This window comes from Hippopotamus amphibius, chromosome 8 (genome assembly GCF_030028045.1).
Source record: "Hippopotamus amphibius kiboko isolate mHipAmp2 chromosome 8, mHipAmp2.hap2, whole genome shotgun sequence".
In the NCBI taxonomy this organism is placed as follows: domain Eukaryota; kingdom Metazoa; phylum Chordata; class Mammalia; order Artiodactyla; family Hippopotamidae; genus Hippopotamus; species Hippopotamus amphibius.
Window position 1 is genome coordinate 73,490,766 of NC_080193.1, and position 21,053 is coordinate 73,511,818.

Here is a 21,053-nt window from a genome sequence, read left to right on the forward strand (position 1 = left end):
TCCGAGGCAGGTTTACTCGATTCCAGAAAAAAAGCCAAAAATAACACCTAAGAAAGAAAGAAGGGAGCCCACAGACCTTGCTAAATGCGGGCCTCACAGCAACAGCAGCAGCACCACCCGTGGGCATCTTCGAAATGCAGACTCCTTGGCCCCACCCTCGCCCCTGCTTTTTTTTTTTTTTTTTGCCCCTGCTTTTTAATAAGAACCCCAGGTGATCTGTGTACACGTAAAAATATGAGTGAGCCTGCAGGAGAGCTCCGATCGATTAAAAACAACAACAACAAAAACCCACTTAAACCAGAAAATAACCATGAACACGAAACAAAAACTACAATGAAAGCTCTTCACCACTGCAGACCACTGAGATCAAAGATGCTCCCGGGAAGTGCACTGGCCCTGGCTCCTTGGCTGAGCTGCAGAGGATCTTGGGCCAGTTTCCCATCTCCCTCCCAGCTCCGATGCTCTGATTCTAGGACTTGTTCAAGCCCTAACAATGTGGAACCTTGTGCCTCCTGAGTGACAGTGTCAGCCAGCGCTGGTGCCTGCTCTGGCACGAGTCCTCTGGCAACCTGGGCAGCAGGGCCAGGTGTGTAGCATCTCACAGGTACGGAGGAGACCAGGCTCAGCAAGGTGGCACTAAGGGACACCCCACACACTCCTCTGAGTTTTCTCCACATGTCATCCATCATTTAGGGCGCCCTGGAGCTGTCCTCTGTGCGCACTTCTCCTTGGTCAGATCCCTGTGCAATAGGGCCTTCTAACAGCGGGACAGCATGCCCGTTGGGCAGTTTCCTCCTGAGCATGTGTGAACACCTGCGTCTGCCACACCTTCTCCCCACACCTTCTCTGCCGTTCAGAATGCCCACCCTGAGGGCCCTCCAGCTGGTGAAGGTCTTCTTATCTCAACCACACCCAACTTCCAACTGTCTGACCAAACAGAGACACCATGACTGAATTTTGGCCAAATGAGTGTGTGTACGTGGACACACGGTTATAGAAGTAAAATTTTAAAACAGGTTCATAATCTTGTGGCCTGGCGTCTGGGTTGAGCTCATAGATGTGTTTTTGCTTACTGGGCAATGATTTCTTTTTTAAGTAGAATTAATTTGGGAGATCGCATCTAAAAATCTGTGGTTTCTGGCATTGTTTGAAAAATAAGAATATGTGGTAGCCACAGGGCTGTGTTTGTGCTCAGAAACAGTTAGCTGACCCCATCTCTGAATCTGTCTGGATTATTTGAATCTATACCACAGAAGCCAGTACACACACCAGCCCTCCTGCCCTCCCAACTTCACTCAATTACCTGCCTGCCTTGTTCCTGATCATTGGTGAACATGAATTACAAACTCTTCCAAAAATATTCACAGGAGGACTCTCATTTCAGAAGGAAAACATTTCTCATTTTCTCAAGAGAGTACATGTCTTTTTTTATACATGCCCATTCACTTTCATTTCAGCTAAAATGTTTCTGAAAATCAACTAATTGTGGCATAAGGAAACAAAAAATTATGAAGGGTAAGAAACATTGTTTCTGCCCTAAATACATACACTTTGGTGTTCCACAAACAGGTGCTTGCCTTTAAATATAAGTGCATAAAGACACATGTTCTGACTCTGAAGCAAACCAGTGGTCCATAGACTTGGTCATGACACTGTGACAGCAGCCTTGTTGGCTTAATGTGACCTGTGACACACCATGTCCCAAGCATTAGCAGTCTTGAGCCAGTGGTCATATTTTGAGGCATTTCTATTTATTTTGAGTAAATCCTTCAGTCAAAGCAACCAACTACCCCGCAGCTGTTTCATGCATATCTTTAGTAACTATATGTAGTTAAAATCTAATTATAGTATTTTACGTCATAATTTCCAAAGCTTATTTTTAAGTGCCCGTATGCTTGGGCGCGTGTGTGCACGCACACCCACCCAACAGAGGCTAGTGTGTAATTTCATTTCTGTTCCTGAATGAACCTAGTTAACTGGTCAAGTAACACTGACCTGTCCCTGCTTCTGCCCCACATGTTACCACTCAGGGAGTTTTCGCCACTTTTGAAAATACCTCTAAGCATGTAAGGAAGATGCTAAGTTTCAAATCACTTTATCTCCTCTCAGGTACTCAAGGGTGACCTCTCTCACTGAGTGGCAATTCATTTCTCATTAATACATTATTAATTAAGGCTGTGAATCTGGAGTTCTCACTTGTGAAAGAAGCCCATGACTTATCTGATTTCCCTGAGAGCTGAGGGTCTTAAAATCAAGACCACCTGAGACCAAGTGACGCCTAAACACTGTTCTAAGTGCATCCAGGGTCAGCCTGAAGTGAGGCAGAGGCCGCGGCTCCTGGTGATCGGGAGGAATAGTCAGGGATCTAAAGCCCAAATGGCCCCAACCAATCACAAAAACACCTTGCTCGGGGGGCAGGAGCGGGGCTGCTATGTGGATGAGTTAATCACTGCAGGGGCACTCAGCCTGAGAGGACCCTGCCCGACCAGGGCCCTGGTGATGCAGGAGAGAAAGACTCCTGCTTCCTCCCCCGGCAGGTGACCACCTAAACCATATCTGTTTTGCTACAGAATTTCATTCGTGTTTCTGGGAAGCAAGATAAGAAGCTGCGGTCTATCAGATCGGGGAGACAGCACAGGGCTGGAACTCGCTGTCTTCGCAGGCACATCTGTCTCTTCCTAGAGAGAAGAGATTCCGCAAGCCAGACTGCGATGTCCTTTCTCCTGGAGCACAGGAGGCGGGTCGTTGTTCACTGGTTCTAGCGCACTGAGCTCCAAGCAGACATGAGGCCTTAAAAGGAAGAGGGAGATGCTCGCCTTCCTAAGATGAGTACCAGACTGTGACCACCTGTGGGTGGGAGGGGCCCGTTCCATCTTTTCTTCCCTTCTCCCCTCTCACCCCCACCTTCCACCCTCCCTGGGCCTGAGCTCTCTCAGGCACCCCCTCCTGCTGGTTGACGGGTCCACGGGTCCTTCACGGCACAGCACAGGGGGCTGGCACGTTTTTGTTCCGATGATCTTTTCAGGAATATCTGCGGAGTGAACAGACTTGGATGATGGAGAAAACGTCTTCCTCCAGAGGAGGGGGGATCTGTGTGTTGTTGGGATGATAGCATCGTCTTCCAGGGCAAAGGCTGGGCAGACTTGCCTCCGCCCCATTATACAAGATTGGGGTTTCCTAAGCTTGGGGTTCCCCTCCTGTAATACGATGCACTGTGTGTGCTGGTGTCACGTGGCCCCAAGGGAACTGGTGCATGACAGTGTTGAGATTCTGGCCTCTGCTACTGCTGTGAGTAAAATGCTGTCATTTGTCCTGACCTAGGAGACCCACCATCTGGGAAACAGGCAGGCTGGCTGAACTTACAGGGAGGGTAAAATCAGACCCTGCAGAGTCCTGGCCACCAGTTCTAACACCGACCTCCTACATGTCCTTGTCTCACTGCAGTGAACTCCTGCTGAGTTGGGCACGATGAAGAAGACGGTCCCTGTCCTTCAGGAGCCACTGTCTGGTCCAGGAGAAGGTCTCAGACAAGCCCACCAGTGGCCAAAATGCAGGGCGAGGAACACAGAACTGGAAAAAAGTCCGAGAGGCAGGAGATCATGCCTGCTGGAAGCTTCAGGAGAAACTTAATGGAACACTGTAGATTTATCTTACACTTTGGAATTGGCCCATCTCTATAAAGAATAGTATGGAAAGAGGGGGCACTACCTGACACTTTCCCCCGACAACCCAAACCTGATATAAAGCTTTCACAGAACAGCCCAATTCGTTTACCTTTCTCTTAAGATTCCCCCTTTTCTTTCACATCTCTCTGGATTAAAACCACACACACATCAACAGATGAATGGATAAAGAAGATGTGGTGTGTATATGTATATGTGTGTGCGCACAACAGAATATTACTCAGCCATAAAAAAGAATGAAATTTTGCCACTTACAACAACATAGCTGGTGAACATATTATGCTAAGTGAAATAAGTCAGACAAAGACAAATGCTGTAGGATATCACTTAACGCAGAATCTAGAAGTACAACAAACCAGTGAATAAAACAAAAACAAGAAGCTGACACATGGATATAGAGAACAAAGTAGCTGTTACCAGTGGGGAGCGGGTAGGGGGAGGAGCAATAAGGGGTAGGGGAGGAAGAGGTACAAACTATCAGGCATAAAATAAGCTGTAAGAATTGGGACTTCCCTGTCAGTCCAGTTAGGACTCCATGCTTCCAGTGCAGGGGGTGCGGTCAGGGAACTAAGATCCCACATGCTGCATGGTGTAAAAAAATAAATAGGGCTTCCTAGGTGGCGCAGTGGTTAAGAATCCACCTGCCAATGCAGAGGTCACGGGTTCGATCCCAGCTCCAGGAAGATCCCACATGCCGCAGAGCAACTAAGCCCGTGTGCCCCCCCCCAAAAAAAAAAAAAACAGTATTACAAAATAAATAAAAAATTAATAAATAACAATTACTAACAAAAATAAAAATAAATAAGCTACAAGAATATATTGCACAACACAGGGAATATAGCCAATATTTTATAATAACTCTAAATGGAGTATAACCTTTAAAAATTGTGACTCACGATATTGTACACCTGTATCTTATGTGATATTGTACAGCAACTATACTTTAATAAAAAGTTAAAAAAAAATTAAAAAGGACACAAAAAAATCACACTGACATGCACCAACAATCCACCAGAACACGTGTACTAAAGAATGTTCATGGCGGAATCATTGAGAATGGCTGAAATGTCCATCCATCCAACCTGGGTACCTCCTGGTACATCCACACCAATAAGAATGAATGCCCTCTGGGACTTCCCTGATGGTGCAGTGGTTAAGAATCCACCTGCCAATGCAGGGGACACAGGTTTGATTCCTGATCCAGGAAGATCCCACAGGCCGCAGAGCAACTAAGCCAGTGTGTCACAACTACGCCCATGCGTCACAACTACTGAGCCCATGTACTGCAACTACTGAAGCTCTCACACCTAGGAGCCCGTGCTCTGCAACAAGAGCAGCCACCACACTGAGAAGCCCACACACCGCAACAAAGAGGAGTAGCCCCCACTCACCACAACTAGAGAAAGCCCGTGTGCAGCAATGAAGATCCGACGCAGCCAAAATAAATAAATAAATTTACTAAAACAAAACAAACCCCCCCCCCCCCAAAAAAAACACAATGAATGGCCTCTGACACAGGCCACAACAGGACACACACCACAGACAGGATGTGGATCTAAAGAAGACACACACAAGGGCACTGCCTGTCGTGGCCCTGTACAGCCATACAATGGGTCAAACCCAACTACGGAGTGGGAGATTAGACAATGTTCACCCGTGGGTGTGTGCAGGGGGCGATGTGGGCAGTGACGGGATGAGACCCAGGGGTCTTCCTGGGCTGCCGGCCACCTGCTGCTATTTGACCTGCGTGCTGGTCACTCATACCCTTAGCTAGAGCTTAGGATTTTGCACTTTCTAAGTGTACGTTAATCAATCAAATTTACGCGCCCCCCCCCCCCCCCCCCAAATAAAGGCTATTGTGAACCGTTTGTGAATGCAGAGGTCAGATCAGGAAGTATGAGAGACAGTCAGCAAGGAGCAAGGAGACAGTTTCACCGGCATTAAGTCCCGAGGAGCGCCCCAGCCCTACAAAGTATGGGACGCTGGTGCCCAGAGGAAGCGAGGCACAAAAGGACCCATCTGGTACGGTCTCAGTAGTTCTTTTTCCCAAACGGCATCTGCATTACGATGACACATTACGATGACTTCCTGGCCCATTCTGAACTCCGAGGAGTGCTTCCTCCCAGAGCCGTCTGCGGCTGGCTGCTGGCCCTGCGAGCAGGGGTGGCCGCATTAGGATGCTAATCCGCGGAGCCCACGCCAGCGCCTTGATATGGAGATGCGTGTGCCCACTGGGCCGGCTGATTAGCGCAAGCTTCCCTGCGTCAAAAGCGCCAGATTCTTCCCAAAGAATAATTTTAGCTTTACTCACATCCCTAAAGTGTAAGAGTTGATTTGAAAAGGTACTTACCTCCACCATATGCTATTTTTCTTTAAACAATTTGCATTTCAAAGTGAATATGGCATTTATAGCTGAATGAATACCAGTATGTTGCCTGATCTCACATGAGCATGAAAAAGATGCCGGTTTTCTATTGAACAAGAATGTTTTCAACCACCAAATGACATCAAAGACAGAATTCCTCTTTTAAGCTATAGGCTTATTACATTAAAAATAGACTGTTCTGATTTTTTTATAATACACCCTGAAATAAGGCTTTTCATAGCATTCATATAGAGATTCATCAACAATCTTTTTTTTTTTTCCCCTTAATACAGAATTCTGCTCACCGCACATCCTGATTCTGGTTTATCTTCAATAATGAGACGACCCTACCAAGGCTTCAGCTAGGAAAACAATACTTGGCATTTGACTTATTGGTGAAATAGCCTGGAAAGGGGCAGAAACTCATGATGACTGTGCTTACGAAGTTTCTTGTACACTAAGAGTGGAGGAGAAAAACCCAAAGAAGTCTATGAGCACGTGAGTGTGACACATTTATTTCCATTGGGGGACTTCGTTATTTTTTTAAAAAATCATAATTACAGGAATAGAATTGATTGGAACTCACTCTTCCCCTCAGAGGCCTCACCCTCTGAAATATACAGAGATTGCTCATGTAGGTCTTTCATTCCTATGTGGCTTCAAATGTTATAAAAACTTAAAGTTCAAGGCTATCCTGCAAACCTACAGCTATGCCACGCCCCATTTCGAGAGTGGGTAGGAAAACCAGGTCTGCTGGAATCAGGACTGGATGACCGCAGCTCTTATAATGGCCACATCACTTCAAACTAGGCTTTCGCCATCTGTTCCGTCCTCTAATTATAAACCCAAAAATAATACAATTCACAACACTACCATAAAAAGTGAGATACAAATGATTTAAGTGCCTGTGAGGAGGGCCCATTTGCCTCACTATTTGCATTGGAAATCTGCCCTCTTTTTGGCAACCAGGATTTCAGGCTAAGAGGATTTTTTTTCCAAGGACATCTTCAGTAGCTTTCCCTAAAGATGCAGGCATTCAGGACTCCACATTATGTGATACTTGTTTTATAAAAGAGTGCAATTCAACACATCTACTATTGAGATAGGAACCTGGTGTTTCTCAGAATGCTATGCATTTTTTTTTTTTTTTTGGTTATATATTTTCTGCAGTATGCTTACCAGAGAAAAAAGAATGTACGGTGTCCAGACCCAGTGGTAATGACAAATGTAATTACTACTAAATAAAACATAGTGGCCATGCCCAGAATTGAAAATTCTGGAAGTAGATAGTTCACGGTTATTTCCTAAAATGTAGAAATAGCTCATTTTATTCTGATTTCTCCCTGTTCTAATGATGATGCCAAGAGGAAAAAAATGGGAGTATGTTTTGTTGTACAAATCACTTAAACTTACTTTGCAAGGTTATACAGATACACAAATAATGTAAATTAGAAGTCTATCAAAATCCCATCTAATACATCAACTCATCACTGAACATATGCACACATTTTTTCTTAGTTATGGCCATAGAAAAGATGTCATTTTATATTACACTTATTCAATGACTTCCCAGCCATTTCTCCATGTTGTTCCAAAACCTTTATAATAATTTTAGATATATAATGTCTTACTGTTTTAATGTAGATAACTTACGCTGCTGTTTTCCTACCTCTCGATAGTTTTGATTGTTTGCAATTTCTCATCATTATAAACAATACTGCAAAGGACATCTTCTACTTTTAGACTTTTCCTTAGCCTGATATCCCAGAAGTTATTATTGGGTCAAACAGCATCAACATCTTTCCAACTCATGATATATGTTATTAATTAATTGTCTTAATGACCAGTGCGCTAAAAGAAGATGCAACCTGGGCATCTTGAAAACAAGTCAGTTCATAATTTGTAAAATGGATAGAAGAGTAACAGTACCGATGATAAAATGGAGATAATGATATAATCATAATACACCCCCTGGGTTTAAATAGGCACCAAACTATATAAAGCACTTTGTAAACTGCAAGGCCTCAGAAGGTAGTAGTTGTTATTAATTTTGCCAACAGTGAGTTTTTCTTTTCTCTATAGTTTTTTTTTTTTTTTTTTAAGCAAAACAGGTAATACTGCTACCTTTGTTTGACTTTAAAATCCAAAAAGCCTGGATATTTTACTCCTGTTTCTCTCGTGGTGGTGTCCCTTCATGTGTAAATTGCTCGGACCGTTTGCCTCATATCAGTGTTTCAGTGTTTTACACTCATCATTTCTCATGAGCCCAAACACTCATTCACTGGATGGTGTTTCTGGAACACATACTCCTGTATGTGGACCAGTACAGCGTTTAGCATTGGGACAACTTGACGACACTCTTCCCACTTTTGGTCTCCCCAAATCCCAAAGGTATTGCCAAAGTCATCAGAAGTAGAGTTTATAAAAGGAAAGACAGAAAGCAAAGATATCATATGCTTGTGGGATAACACAAGCAATAGATGAATGAGATTACCTGACGGTGAGGACAGGTGAGCTAGAGCATCCATGAGCTGCTTACATCCCATCTCTGGGATGCTGCTCCACCTTGGGGATGGATAGAATTTGGTGTTTGGTACAATTTAAGAAGAAAATATTAAGAACAATCAGAAGGTAGGTTCTGATATTTGGAAAGAGGTTTAAATATTCATTCCAATGACAAAATCTGTCTTTTCCAGTTCAGTGGCCCAGCATACATCACTGCAAAACCACAACTGCATGTCTCATCCTGGACACTTATAATCTGCCTGAGGAACACCTGCTACTGTGGATTCTGAAGGTGTTGATGGAGAGCACCACCAGAATGCTTCAGAATGCTTACCTACGCTTATTCACACGATGCTTACACGATGCTTACTTAGTTAGCTACAAGCCATTTCTTGGTATGGGTTACGTGAACAAGTTTATATGCAATATTGTTATAATGAGGTATGGTGACATTACACAAAAGGAGGCTAAAACTAAGAACTTTCTTTTAAGCAGTAAAAGATGAATCTAGCACTCAAATACTAATGTTTTATAAAATATAAAGATGCTCATATCTTGTCTTCTAGTTTATTTGGTTCTATGCCCCCAAGAACTTAATTCACGTGTTCCGTTTCCTCCTTTGCCATGTGTAATAGTCCCTTCTTTAAAAGATTCTTACTCCTCCATCTGATATCACAATAGGTGTGTTTTGCAAGAAATTCACTGTGATTTGAGAACACTGCTTTGACGGCAGATTTCTCCAGCTTTCACTGAGTTTTACAAGCCCTTTTAGGGAGGCAGCCACGGTGGCCATACATCCCCACCCCCAGAAGTGCTCACTTGGAATTCTTCCTCTCCCATCCAGGCTTCACAGAATCATCTCTTAGGACTGAATAGAGAGAGCCTGTAGGGGGTGAGGGCACCAAGGAACTCCATGTTTACAACTCTGATGATGTGAAGGGGGGCTACTTGTTTGTGGGTCAGGATGTTTTGGGGTTTAATCACTCACTAGGAATATTCCAGAGAGAGGCCAGGGCTGTGTATGCATGGTTACTCAACCTGCCTGGCCACAAGGTTTGGAGCTGGTGAAATATCATGACAACTTGGGAAAGTTCTCTTCTGACAACATGGGAGTGATTATGGAGCAAGTGGGCCAACCACGGACTTGACTCTAGCACAGAAAGGCTCTTTCCCAAGTTGCTGGTCCCAGCCGAGGCCACAGCCAGCTACCTAGCTGAAGGCCCTTGGGTCAGTGTGCTAACATCTGTCTCAGAGCCCCCCTCTCCCATTCCTATAGCTCTTCCCAGGCTGGTCATTCCGCCGATCTCGAAAGTATCATGTCAACAGCTAAAACACTATTCTTCACTGAACACACATTTTTGAGAGGGGGGAGGTTTCTAAAACAACTTTTATTTACTTATTGGGATATCTGTTCCCATTGAGACATACAGCTCAGTATCTCCATCATCCCTCTTATGTTTTTAACGGAAACCATCAAAGATTAACTTGCTCTTGTCAGTTCTTACACAAAAGAACACTCCATTTAGAGTTCAAATGATTGAAGACAGTTTCCTTAAACTGGAAGGTATGGCTTTGATTTATATGTGAACTGTACCCCAATGATCTTGACCATGGAATGTTGCAATGGAGGAACCGTTATCTGCAAGCAAACAATACTTATCCTCAATATTTATCACTTACATCTCACACGATGGGCGATACTCAGGAATATTTACTTAATGCAAAAATAACTGCTACGTCATGAAACTAGGAGAGGATAACAAAGGAAAAGAAATAATGGTCTACGCCTCCAAGAGTTTACAGTTTAATGATGGAAACAATATACCACACATTTGCCTAAACTTCAGTGGGAGAAACGTATTAGTTAGTTAACAGGAAGAAGGAATTTCTCCTAAAAGCAGATGTTGAAACTCTTACAAAGGATCAATAACTTTAGAGTCATTTCATTTCAGATGTCACCAACTTCCTCAAATTTTAGTCCTAGAGAAACCCCACAAAACGTTTTTAATCTAATCACAGTGAATTATTAACTAGCCATCAAGACCTACTCCAATAAAACCTGGTTTATGGAAGCAGACATCATCACGTGATGCTGGTTTTGGGGCGTGTTCTCCAGCAAATTAATTCTCAACCAAGAAGGAGACCGTCTGCAAGTGTTCCGCCAAGCAGCTGAAAGGGTGTTTAGCCAAAGCACCCAATTTATGTATTGGCAGATTCATGCTGTAAACAGAATCCGAAGTGTGGGAGATAACCGGGTGACCAAGGCAGGAGCGGGTGAGAAGCCAGGCTATGATGTCCTAATGAGCCTGTGACTCGACCCACCGGGAGGGGACAGCTCATCCGGTGCACAGAACAGACTCCGCAGTTATTAAAATGTCTTCTAGACCATTTGAAACTAAACAAAGAAAAACTTTGTTTCTAGGAGACAACCACAGATCTAGTTTTGATGTTGCGTTATTTTTTTTTTTTTTAAATAGCTATTACCACTGTAGCAGCAGCTTAGCGACTCGGCGTCTGCAGTGTGAGCAGTTTTGATAAACAGCCTCTGCGGGCCACACAACGGGGATAATGTATCCTTAAGTACCGCCAATGAGCTGCCATTCTGCACAGCCAATTACTTCTGTGCGTCTGTCACTCAAAGGAAAAATGACTGAGCCCATTAGATCAAACCTTTGTCACTGTTCCTAATGCACTCTTAGGCCTCATTAATCTCCGGGAGCAGCAACAGAGCCGCCGGTGTCTCATTGCCTCCCCCGATCAGGCCCACGTGAAGCCTCTCATCTCTCCCCCAAGTGCTCCGCGTTAATCAAGCTCTCCTTATTACCCCAGTCCCTGTCACGGCGGAGAGCGCGCTCCCTCTTAAATGCTCTCATTATGACCCATCTTTAGAGCCGGCTAAGTGGAAAAAAAAAAAAAAAGAGAGAGAGAGAGGGAGAAAGAGGACGAGAGAGAAAGAGGAGAGGAAAAAGCAAGTCCGATCACATTAATATTCATGACAATAATTAGTATTCTAGGTCACTGAATATTCATGCTATTAGTTTGGTTTTTTATGGGTTGCTGGATGTCCTGATTACTGAAGTGTGGAGGAAAACAGCATGGCTGAGAGTTTCGATGTCAACGGCGGTTCAATACTCCAAACACATTGAGATCCCCGCCCCCACCGCCGGAAAATCGGCCTCAACCCTCCCGAGGGCTTTCATATTTTGAAACTGCTGGGGGCCTGAGTGGGGGGAGGTGGAGGGAAAGCGGGAAAGGTCTCCCCATCACAGGTCTCAGCATCAATCTGGTTAGGATAAAAACACACCCACAGTTGCAAATACCCAACAAAGACACACTTTAGGGACGAGAAGAGAGCTGTCATCTCAGAAGCAAATGCGGCAATCAGGAGTTCCGGAGAACACGGGAATAAAGAGCGGACGGACACACAGAACCGGAGCAGGGTGCCCCATGGAGATCCTCGGAAGCCCTGAAGGGCACTTCTCCCGCTGCCCGGCTCACGGACATCACGGGGGGAGCTGTGGGTTGGGGGGCATGGGTTCAGTACGTCTGACCCACTGCGTCTACTAAAAGGCTAAATAAACACTTCATGGCATTTACAAAAAGTAATGCAAAAACATAATTTCTCTACCCTCTTTCTTTCTTCTCTCCACCAGCAACGAGCACGACTGTTATGATGGATTCCTGATACAGTTCTGAAGAGTCACCCTGGGTCAGGCTGTGGAAAGACACACAGTGTGTTATCCTCACAAGAACGGAGGTAGGCACTGTTTTCCCGTTTTCAAGACAAGGAAGCTGGGGTTTAGAGACACCTGTACAAGGTCCTAAGATGGGGGAGGTGGGATTCAGTTTAGTGTTTCTGACTCCAAAGCCCCTACTATTGGCCAGTATGTTTTCCTGCTTTCTGCTTTCTGAAATGTCAAAATAACTGTCAGAGCTGAAACAGCTCTATATACTGTCCTATATGGATATAATTCTACCAACCCAGCCAAAACCTCATGTCAGAAAATAATTTTGGACATCTGACCACCTTCTCTGGAAGCATCCCTGAAGTGACAGGTGGCAGACTCTCTAAAATGTGGCTTTTGGTGGGTTCCCATTAGAATGGCAACGTAGGATCTATGCCAAAGGAATGGAAGCCACAGATACTGCCCTGGGCATCCTGAGCAAGTGACCTTGGAGGAATGGGAAGTTGTGATGGGGAAGGGGGAATTTAATCAGGCCTGAATCAAGAAATATCTTCTGGATTCTTCTCCTCCTTCTTCTCCTTCCTGAAGTAGACACTTAAGTAATTTTTTCAGAAATCCATTGAGAGGGAAATGTTCTATATCCCTGTATGTTATCCAAAAATGTCTTTACAATTGGTAATAGTTTGGCTCTACATAAGCTTCTAGATTCAAAATTATTTGTTGTTACAACAAATACAAGGTGTTGCTCTTGAGAAGGCCAAGGACTATCAGAGTTTTCTTCCTTGACAGGTAACCTCAGTCTTCCCTTATCTTGGATGCTTTTGGGGATCTGTCCATGTTTACAGAGCTTACTCTCCCACCAAATTTGATACTTGACTCTTCAGATGGGAAGACACTGGTATTTCCTTTGTCACCTCTAGCATATTTTCTTCTGTTATATCTTTAATTGCCAATGGTGTCTTTAAGCCATGTTCTTGATAGTATGTGACCCATCTACTGAAATTTTTATTTTTGCAATATTTTTGCTTCATTTCCAAGAACTCTTTCTCCCCAGGTTTTTTATATAACCTTTTGTTTGTTTCATTTTATGGATAAAAAAACCAACCTCGTAAATCATTCTGATGACAGTAGTTGTAATTTCCTCTTAAGTTCTCTTTCCCCAAATTGTCACTTTCTTCTAAGATCAGTTGTCCTTTTGCTTATGTTGGTCTTTCATATTTTGACTGTTGGTTTCCACAAATGTCTCGGTTGTCCACTCACGTTTATGAACAAGAGCATCTGTGCTGAACAGGCTCTGCAGCCCTGGGGCAGGTGTGTGGCACGTGCTGACTGGTGGGTTTGGTTTTTTTGTTGTTTTTTAAATTAATTAATTAATTTATTTATTGGCTGTGTTGGGTCTTTGTTGCTGCACACGGACTTCCTCTAGTTGCTGCAAGTGGGGGCTACTCTTTGTTGCGATGCGCAGGCTCCTCATTGCTGTGGCTTCTTTTGTTACAGAGCACGGGCTCTAGGTGCATGGGCTTCAGTAGTTGCAGCACATGGGCTCAATAGTTGTGGCACATGGGCTTAGTTGCTCCGTGGCATGTGGGATCTTCCTGGAGCAGGGATCGAACCCATGTCCCCTGCATTGGCAGGTGGATTCTTAACTACTGTGCCACCTAGGAAGCCCTGATGGGTTTCGTTTTGACCGACAGTGCAAGTTCATGGACAGGCTGGCAGACTCCATTATGTTCCTCACGGTCAGAGCTGCCTTTCTTTGCCATTCATTCATTCATGTTTCCCCGTGACTGTGCACAGGTGTGAGTTTCCCAATGTGCGTCCTTCTCTTGCAAGCATCAAACATTAGCAAACACATCTGGGTGTCCTCCCCAGAAGTGCTGCTACCTTCTCTCCCAGTGTGGTTGGTGGTGGGGATGCCATTGGTCAGGTCTTCTTGAATGTGTCCCTCAGCCTGTGGTGCCTGCCTCCCACAGCTGCCCAATGGAGCTGGGAGCTCCATTCTATCCAATTGCCCCTTTCAGACCCTTTAGTACTTGTCACCAGCCTCAATGGTCTTACTTGTCTGTTTATCTTCTGACTCCTCCACCCCCCACTGGAGTGTAAGGCCCTTGGAGGGAGGGTCTTGCATGGCCCCCTGAATCTCCAGAGCACTAATCCGGACTGGACATGCAGCGGACTCAAGAGTCACGGTAACTGAATGGTAGAGGAGGCAAAGCAACAAGGTATCCAAATCATTAAACTGGTTGGAGATACTACAAGTCAACACTGACATACAGTTAGGCATCATAATGTCTGAAATATGGAATGCATTACGACTACACTAGAAAACCAAGAGAAACCTCTAGATAATTATCCCAACTAAGGAAGATTTCAGTAAGATGGCTGGATATTAAAAATACAAAACTTAGGAGCTTTCTTACTTCTTACCAATTAGATGATAGAATAGAAACTCCTCTCCCTCCCAATATTAGCTTCACTTTTCACCAAAAAATATAAAGTAATGGAACGGAATAACAGGACACATGCAGGATCTAAATGAAAAATTGTTAAACTTTACTGAGGGGTATATAATAAGTTTGAATAAACAGGGAAAGAATTGTGTTCTATGATAAGTAACTCAATAGAGTTAAGATGTCAGTTCCTCCACAATTATTTCATAGATTAACAGCACGCCAATGAGAGTCACAATGAGATTATTTTTAGGGGGAAGAGAAGGTTTCAAGTTATCCTGAAATTTATTGGAAAAAATAAGTGGGTGGAAATAACCAAGAAAAACTATAAAATAAAAGAGCACTATGAAACCATGTTATATGTTATATTACCAGATATAAACTGAGCTATGAATCTAAGACAATGTGGTAAACCCACACAAGGTGGAGAAAGCAGACCAATGGAATAAATTTTCAAGCCCAGAAACATAGCTAACTGGATTAAATGAGCTAGTTGTACAAGAAAGGTGACAAAGAGAATCAACAGGAAAAGGAAATAACAAAGAGAAAAAGGACAATTAGTTATACATTTGAATAAAAACTAGATTTCCTATTACATATAACAGAACCAAACAAATTAAAGGCGGATTAGAGGTTAAATATAAAAATGGGGAAAAGGAACAACAATAAAATTATAAAACTCTGAAATGCACATATGAATTATGATCTTATTTCAGGATTATTAAAAGCTTTCTAAATATCTAAAATAGAAACTACAGAAGTACAAATCTTATGACTTGATTAGAGAATAAAGAGAGGGAACCTCTATATGTAAGTAAGACCATAAAATTCAAAAAGCAAATAGTAAACTGGGAAAATATCTGCAAAATATATTACGAAGTGTTAATATCCTTAATTTACAAAGAGTTCTTACGTGTCAATACGCAAAAGACAAGCACCTAGTGTAACAACAGGCAAAGGATACATCTACACAATTACAACATAAGAAACACACACAACTAATAAACACATAAGCTGTTCAACCTCACTACTAAGTGAAGAAATCCAAATCAATGAAACACGAGATATTTTTGCTTACAGATCAGCACAGATTCTAAAAATGTGTAGCAGTGAAATGAGCACTCAACTTTATGGGTAGAAGGGTATTATATAAAACCTTTTTAGAAAGGAATTTGGAAATATGTACCAAGCTCTTATAAATATAAATGTTTATATCCATTGGCTGAGTCACGTCGCCTATGGACGTTTATTCTAAGACATTAATAAGTTAACATACAAAAATTTAGGTACAAGTGTGTATCAGGTTTATGAGAATGAAAAAGTGACTAGAAGGGAAGGCATATAACACTGATCTGATTCAATAACATTGAGATAGAAAATGAATGAAAAAGATAAAAGCTAAAAAGAAACAAAGACGCCCAGTTAATACAGAGATCTAAAACAAAATGGCAGAATTCAAATGAGTTGAGAGTGAAAGATAAGGTTAAGTAGCATGTTAAGATCTTTGCCAAACAGCTCTAAAATAACTAATACCTATTTTTGGCTAAAAATCCATCACTTAAAAGTAGCATCGATTTACTTCGAATTAAATTTGCTGAGTTGGAATTCCTCACGTGAAAAAGTTCTATGAACAACAGGGCAGAGGTCACTCTTGCTGGACACCAGCCAATGATGTCACGCACAGGCTTAGCCGAGGGCATCACATCCCTGAGCACTGCTGTGACCATGAGGCACTTTTTTCCCCAAAGTGGTGCTGTGCTTCTGCAGACATCATATTCCTACTTCTAAGTCCCTACTTGTGATCCAAAGAAGATGAAACATCTACCAGGCTCCTTGAATGGGGATTTACCCAGCTTAGGGTTGAAAGGATGTGCTGTAATAAACCAAGGGTGTGACCATGGAAACAGGATTTCAATCATGCCCCAAACTCTTCCATTCACCCCAAAGCAAGAACCTTAACGAGAAAGCAACTGGGCATTGAAAACTCAATCCTTAGCAGAGGCACATGACATAACCTCCTCTGGGGATATGATAAGGTTTATATTGCATCTTGTATTTTCTATTTGTTATCAAACATTACCTTCTCCTTAGGACAGTAAGTGGCAGTTAAGCCCCCAAAACACAAATCTCAAGATGACATTCACACTCCAAATCCCACATAGCCAAAACTTCTTCAAATCATCAGGACTCTTCCTTCATCTGATATGCCTGGCAAGTTCCCATCCTCTCTTCACACCCCGCACAGGCATCCCCCAAGCCCTGAAGCCTTGGTCCACCCCCTGGGGTGGAGCCAAGCACACCACCCTGGGCCTTCACACCCCCTTTATGTGCCCCTCCTATGAGCTGATGCACTGTATGGACTCATCTTTCCTACCTCTCCCAGAGGGTGAGATTCTGGAGGGCAGGGATTATGCCTCATTTTTCTGTACCCCCAGAGCTCAGAGCAGTGACCAGCACACATTAGAAACTTCATACATGCTTGTTGACTCAAATAAATAAACGGATAGATGTAACGTGATGGTTAGAAGGCCAAAGTGGAAAGCTGGTCATAGGGTGACTACCTCACACAGAAGTTCTGGAAGTCAGGGACTCCGGACCCACAGAATGCACAATTCCTGGCACAGAAAAGGTGCTCAATAAGTACTTTTTGAACAAATAAATAAATTAATGAAGACATTAGCTTTTTATTCACTATAGAAAAGTTTTCTTTCTTGGGCACTTTTCTCTCTTTCCATCCCATAGTATTAGCACACCATCCAGAAAAGAAAAATTCATGTATCTCTTGGAAGGAAGGTCAGCAGGTCATGAGACCACATAAAGTAACCTTATCTCCTTTCCGGAATGAACTAATGTTTCTGTTATCAGAAAGCCCAGTTTTATTTTGACCAGTAACAGGCGCTGATGTTTGTATTGTGCTCTATGAATTCCTGCAGCCCCATTATCACACCTTTGTGACATGGGCAGGCCAGGCAAGATCAGCCTAATGTAAAACATGGCTCAGTTACCTGCTCAATACCACACAGCACCAGGCAGTAGGACCCAGGCTGGTGGACCCCAAATTCTGTCCCCTTGTTATCACCCTCCTTTTGTTAAAAAATGTCATTCACACCATAGAACTGTGGGGTCACCATCATTCCTCTTTAAAAGCATGTAACATTTCAAAAAGGAAAAAAGGCAGCGTCTCTAAGAAGACATATGCCAGGAATGACTGCAGAACAGAAACCTATTTTGAGAAGATCAGATGTAGGTTGGAGACAAGAAAGGAAACAACTGAAATCTGTGAAGGGATTCCATATGTTGAAGGAGTTTGAGTTTGTCAGTGGAAGACTTAAGCAGGTCTTACCACCTTTTCTCTGATATGCAATCATGGGAAGGTAAAAGCCAGAGCAGTTTGCCAAGACTCTTAAACAAAGACAAAGCATGACACTCTGAACAGCTTGCATTGCACGCCGAGGCCAGGAATTTCTCAACACACCTATTCTGAGAAAGCACTAACTTTCTCTGATGCTGAATGAAAGACAAATTCTCCTTTAAAAGAGAATAAAGAAAACCAAAACTGTGCTGAAGAACGACATTACAGTTACAATAGAAAACTGAAAGAATCTGAATTTTATACAAGTCCAGTGGTTTCCTTTAAATCTTGCTCCAAATGGCTTTTCCATTTTTCTATGCACAGTCACTACAACTTAATTAAGAGTAATCCTTGACACTTTAACAATGAATTCATGTTTTTTAGAAAGCCCTTAAATCCTCCATCATGTGTAAAACATGACTTTCAACCACCCAGTCCGGGTGAAGCCTAGTGGTTTGTGTGGCTGTGACTCAAAGTGCCACAGTTTGTTTGTTGGTGGTCTTGGAACCCAAGGGTGTATGTGAAGCCATCATCCACAGAAGAGGTGAGACTTGTCAACCTTAGTCTACAACCTTAATGGTTAAAGTCTCCACTTAACCCCAGAAGCTCAGCACTGTCCTCCAGCCAGGACCACCCATCGCCGCCATTGTGCTGATTTGTTGCACACGTTGGCTGTGAGCTTACCTGAATTTGGTGAGATGTGCAAGCTGCTCATGTCCTTGGACAGGCCATTGGTTTTCGGGCTGGAGATGGGTGCACAGGCCGATGTGGCTCGGGGGGGCCTCTTCCCTGGGACTTTCACAGTGGTTCTCAGAAGATCAATCTCTTTGCCATGAACATTCTGCATGTAATCCTGTTCAAAAATGTTAAACATCCAAAAGAGATTAAAACGAAGATCTTTTACAATCTAGGACAAGAGGTTCTATTAGACACCATGAGTTGTAATCCTATGACCCTTCTACGGTGGCAAGTGCTTAAAAATAAGGAGGTTTTGATCTGTTTTGTCCTGGTGGCATCATCATTACACTGCAATCAGCTCTGCCTCTGTGTCCTGAACTAACCCAGGCCCTGGAAATACAGGAGACACAGCCTATGCATCTATCCAGAACAAGAAACCAGCTGGAGAAAATAAGTACAGACAGGAAATCCTATTTTGTGAGCTGCTGCTTATTAGATGGTACATTAGGAACCTGGGCTCTTCCTGTAAGTTTTAGGTAAAATTCCATGGAGTAGGAGCTATTTTGTAATGACCTTTTTGTCTCCGATGGCGATATATTAGACATCTAAGTAAGACTAAAGTTGTCTGCTGGGAACTCAGGTGAAAACTCTTAAGTAAGAGGTCAAACATTTTGTTCAGGACCAGGAAGATGCCTGAGGGGTCAGTGGTATGGTGCTGAAAAAACATGGAGATCACAAATGGATGAACAAGAGCTGGATGTTAAAGCAGATAGCACATTATTTGTACTCAAGTATTATGTTTCTCCAAGTGATTCACTGTACTCAGACAAAGTATCCTGCTGTTGTCTATGCTTTGGAGATGAATGACTAGCAGTTATCACGGAATTAAAGGGAAGTCTAGGTACCCAGTGAATTCTTTGTGCTGTCACCTAATTCAATATGGAGGAAAACAATATTTAAGAATCAGCTGCTGGGTGGGGAAAGAGGAGAAGACAACTGAGAGCCAGGGTGAGGGGCCTCTTGGCAAATTAGGAGTTATTGACCCTTTCATGCATTTTTTTTGGGGGGGGGGGCAATGAGCCCCCTTGTCTCTGCAGACACATCATTAAGTCAACATGAAGAAAGAATATGGTCTATCTGAATCACTCTTGGGTAAATAATATCTCAAGTGTTTTAAGATTAACCAGGAAATGAAATAAACAGATTCCTTCCTTGGCAGAATCTTGGTGGATTCCTTTTAGGATATAAAGGGAAACACCAATAAATTTGTATTTAGTATAAACAATAAAGTATAGGTCAATCTAATTTTAGAAGAACTGCCAAACAAGCTGGTGTGTGGGCTGCAAGGGACCCAGGGAGGTTGGAGAAGCAAGCTGTTTCTTTACAACTGCCAATCAATAGAGTCAACAGATACAGATAGAGAACTCAATGAAGGTCTAGCATCAAAGTGCACGGGTCAGAGGCCACAGCCTGCAGGACCAGGAAAGCCAGGTGTACCTCGGAAACTTCAGAGTGCACAGAAGGTGCTAGGGAAGATGAGAGGACTCCAGTGGCTTCTGGTTTTTTTTTTTTAAATAACTTTTATTGAGATACAATTGACATACAATAAACTGTACATATTTAAAGTGTACAACTTGATATTCTTTTTCCCATTAGTAATGTACATATGGCAATCCCAATCTCCCAATTCATCCCCCCACAACCCTCCCTGCTTTCACCACTTGGTGTCCATTGCTTGTTCTCTACATCTGTGTCTATATTTCTGCCTTGCATTTCCTTTTTCATAGTTGTTAGCATTTGCCTTATGTATTGGGGAGCTCCTATAGTGGGTGCATATATATTTATAATTATTATCTCCTTTTCTTGGATGGATCCCTTGATCTTTATGTAATGTCCTTTCTTGTCTCTTGTAACATTTTTTATTTAAAGTCTATTTCATCTGATGTGACTACTGCTACTCCAGCTTTCTTTTGATTCCCATTTGCATGGAATATCTTTTTCTGTCCCCTCACTTTCAGTCTGTATATGTCCCTAGGTCTGAAGTGGGTCTCTTCAAGACAGCATATATATGGGTCTTGTTTTTGTATCCATTCAGCCAGTCTGTGTCTTCTGGTTGGTGCATTTAGTCCATTTACATTCAAGGTAATTATCGATATATATGTTCTTATTACCATTTTCTTAATTGTTTTGTTGTTGTTTTTGTAGGTCCTTCTCTTATGTTTCCCACTTAGAGAAGTTCCTTTAGCATTTGTTGTAGGGCTGGTCTGGTGCTGCTGAATTCTCTTAGTTGTTGCTTGTCTGTAAAGCTTTGGATTTCTCCATCGAATCTGAATG

The 21,053-nt window shown here is 42.9% G+C and overlaps 1 protein-coding gene across 5 annotated transcripts in view; it reads right to left on the reverse strand.

The window, feature by feature from the left end:
• AGAP1 (ArfGAP with GTPase domain, ankyrin repeat and PH domain 1) overlaps positions 1-21,053 on the reverse strand; it is a 549,901-nt gene that overhangs the window by 166,480 nt on the left and 362,368 nt on the right. For all 5 annotated transcript variants that reach the window (XM_057744262.1, XM_057744263.1, XM_057744261.1 and 2 more), the window contains one exon: positions 18,726-18,894. In XM_057744262.1, the coding sequence (XP_057600245.1) occupies positions 18,726-18,894 (169 nt within the window). The remainder of the gene's footprint in view (positions 1-18,725; positions 18,895-21,053) is intronic.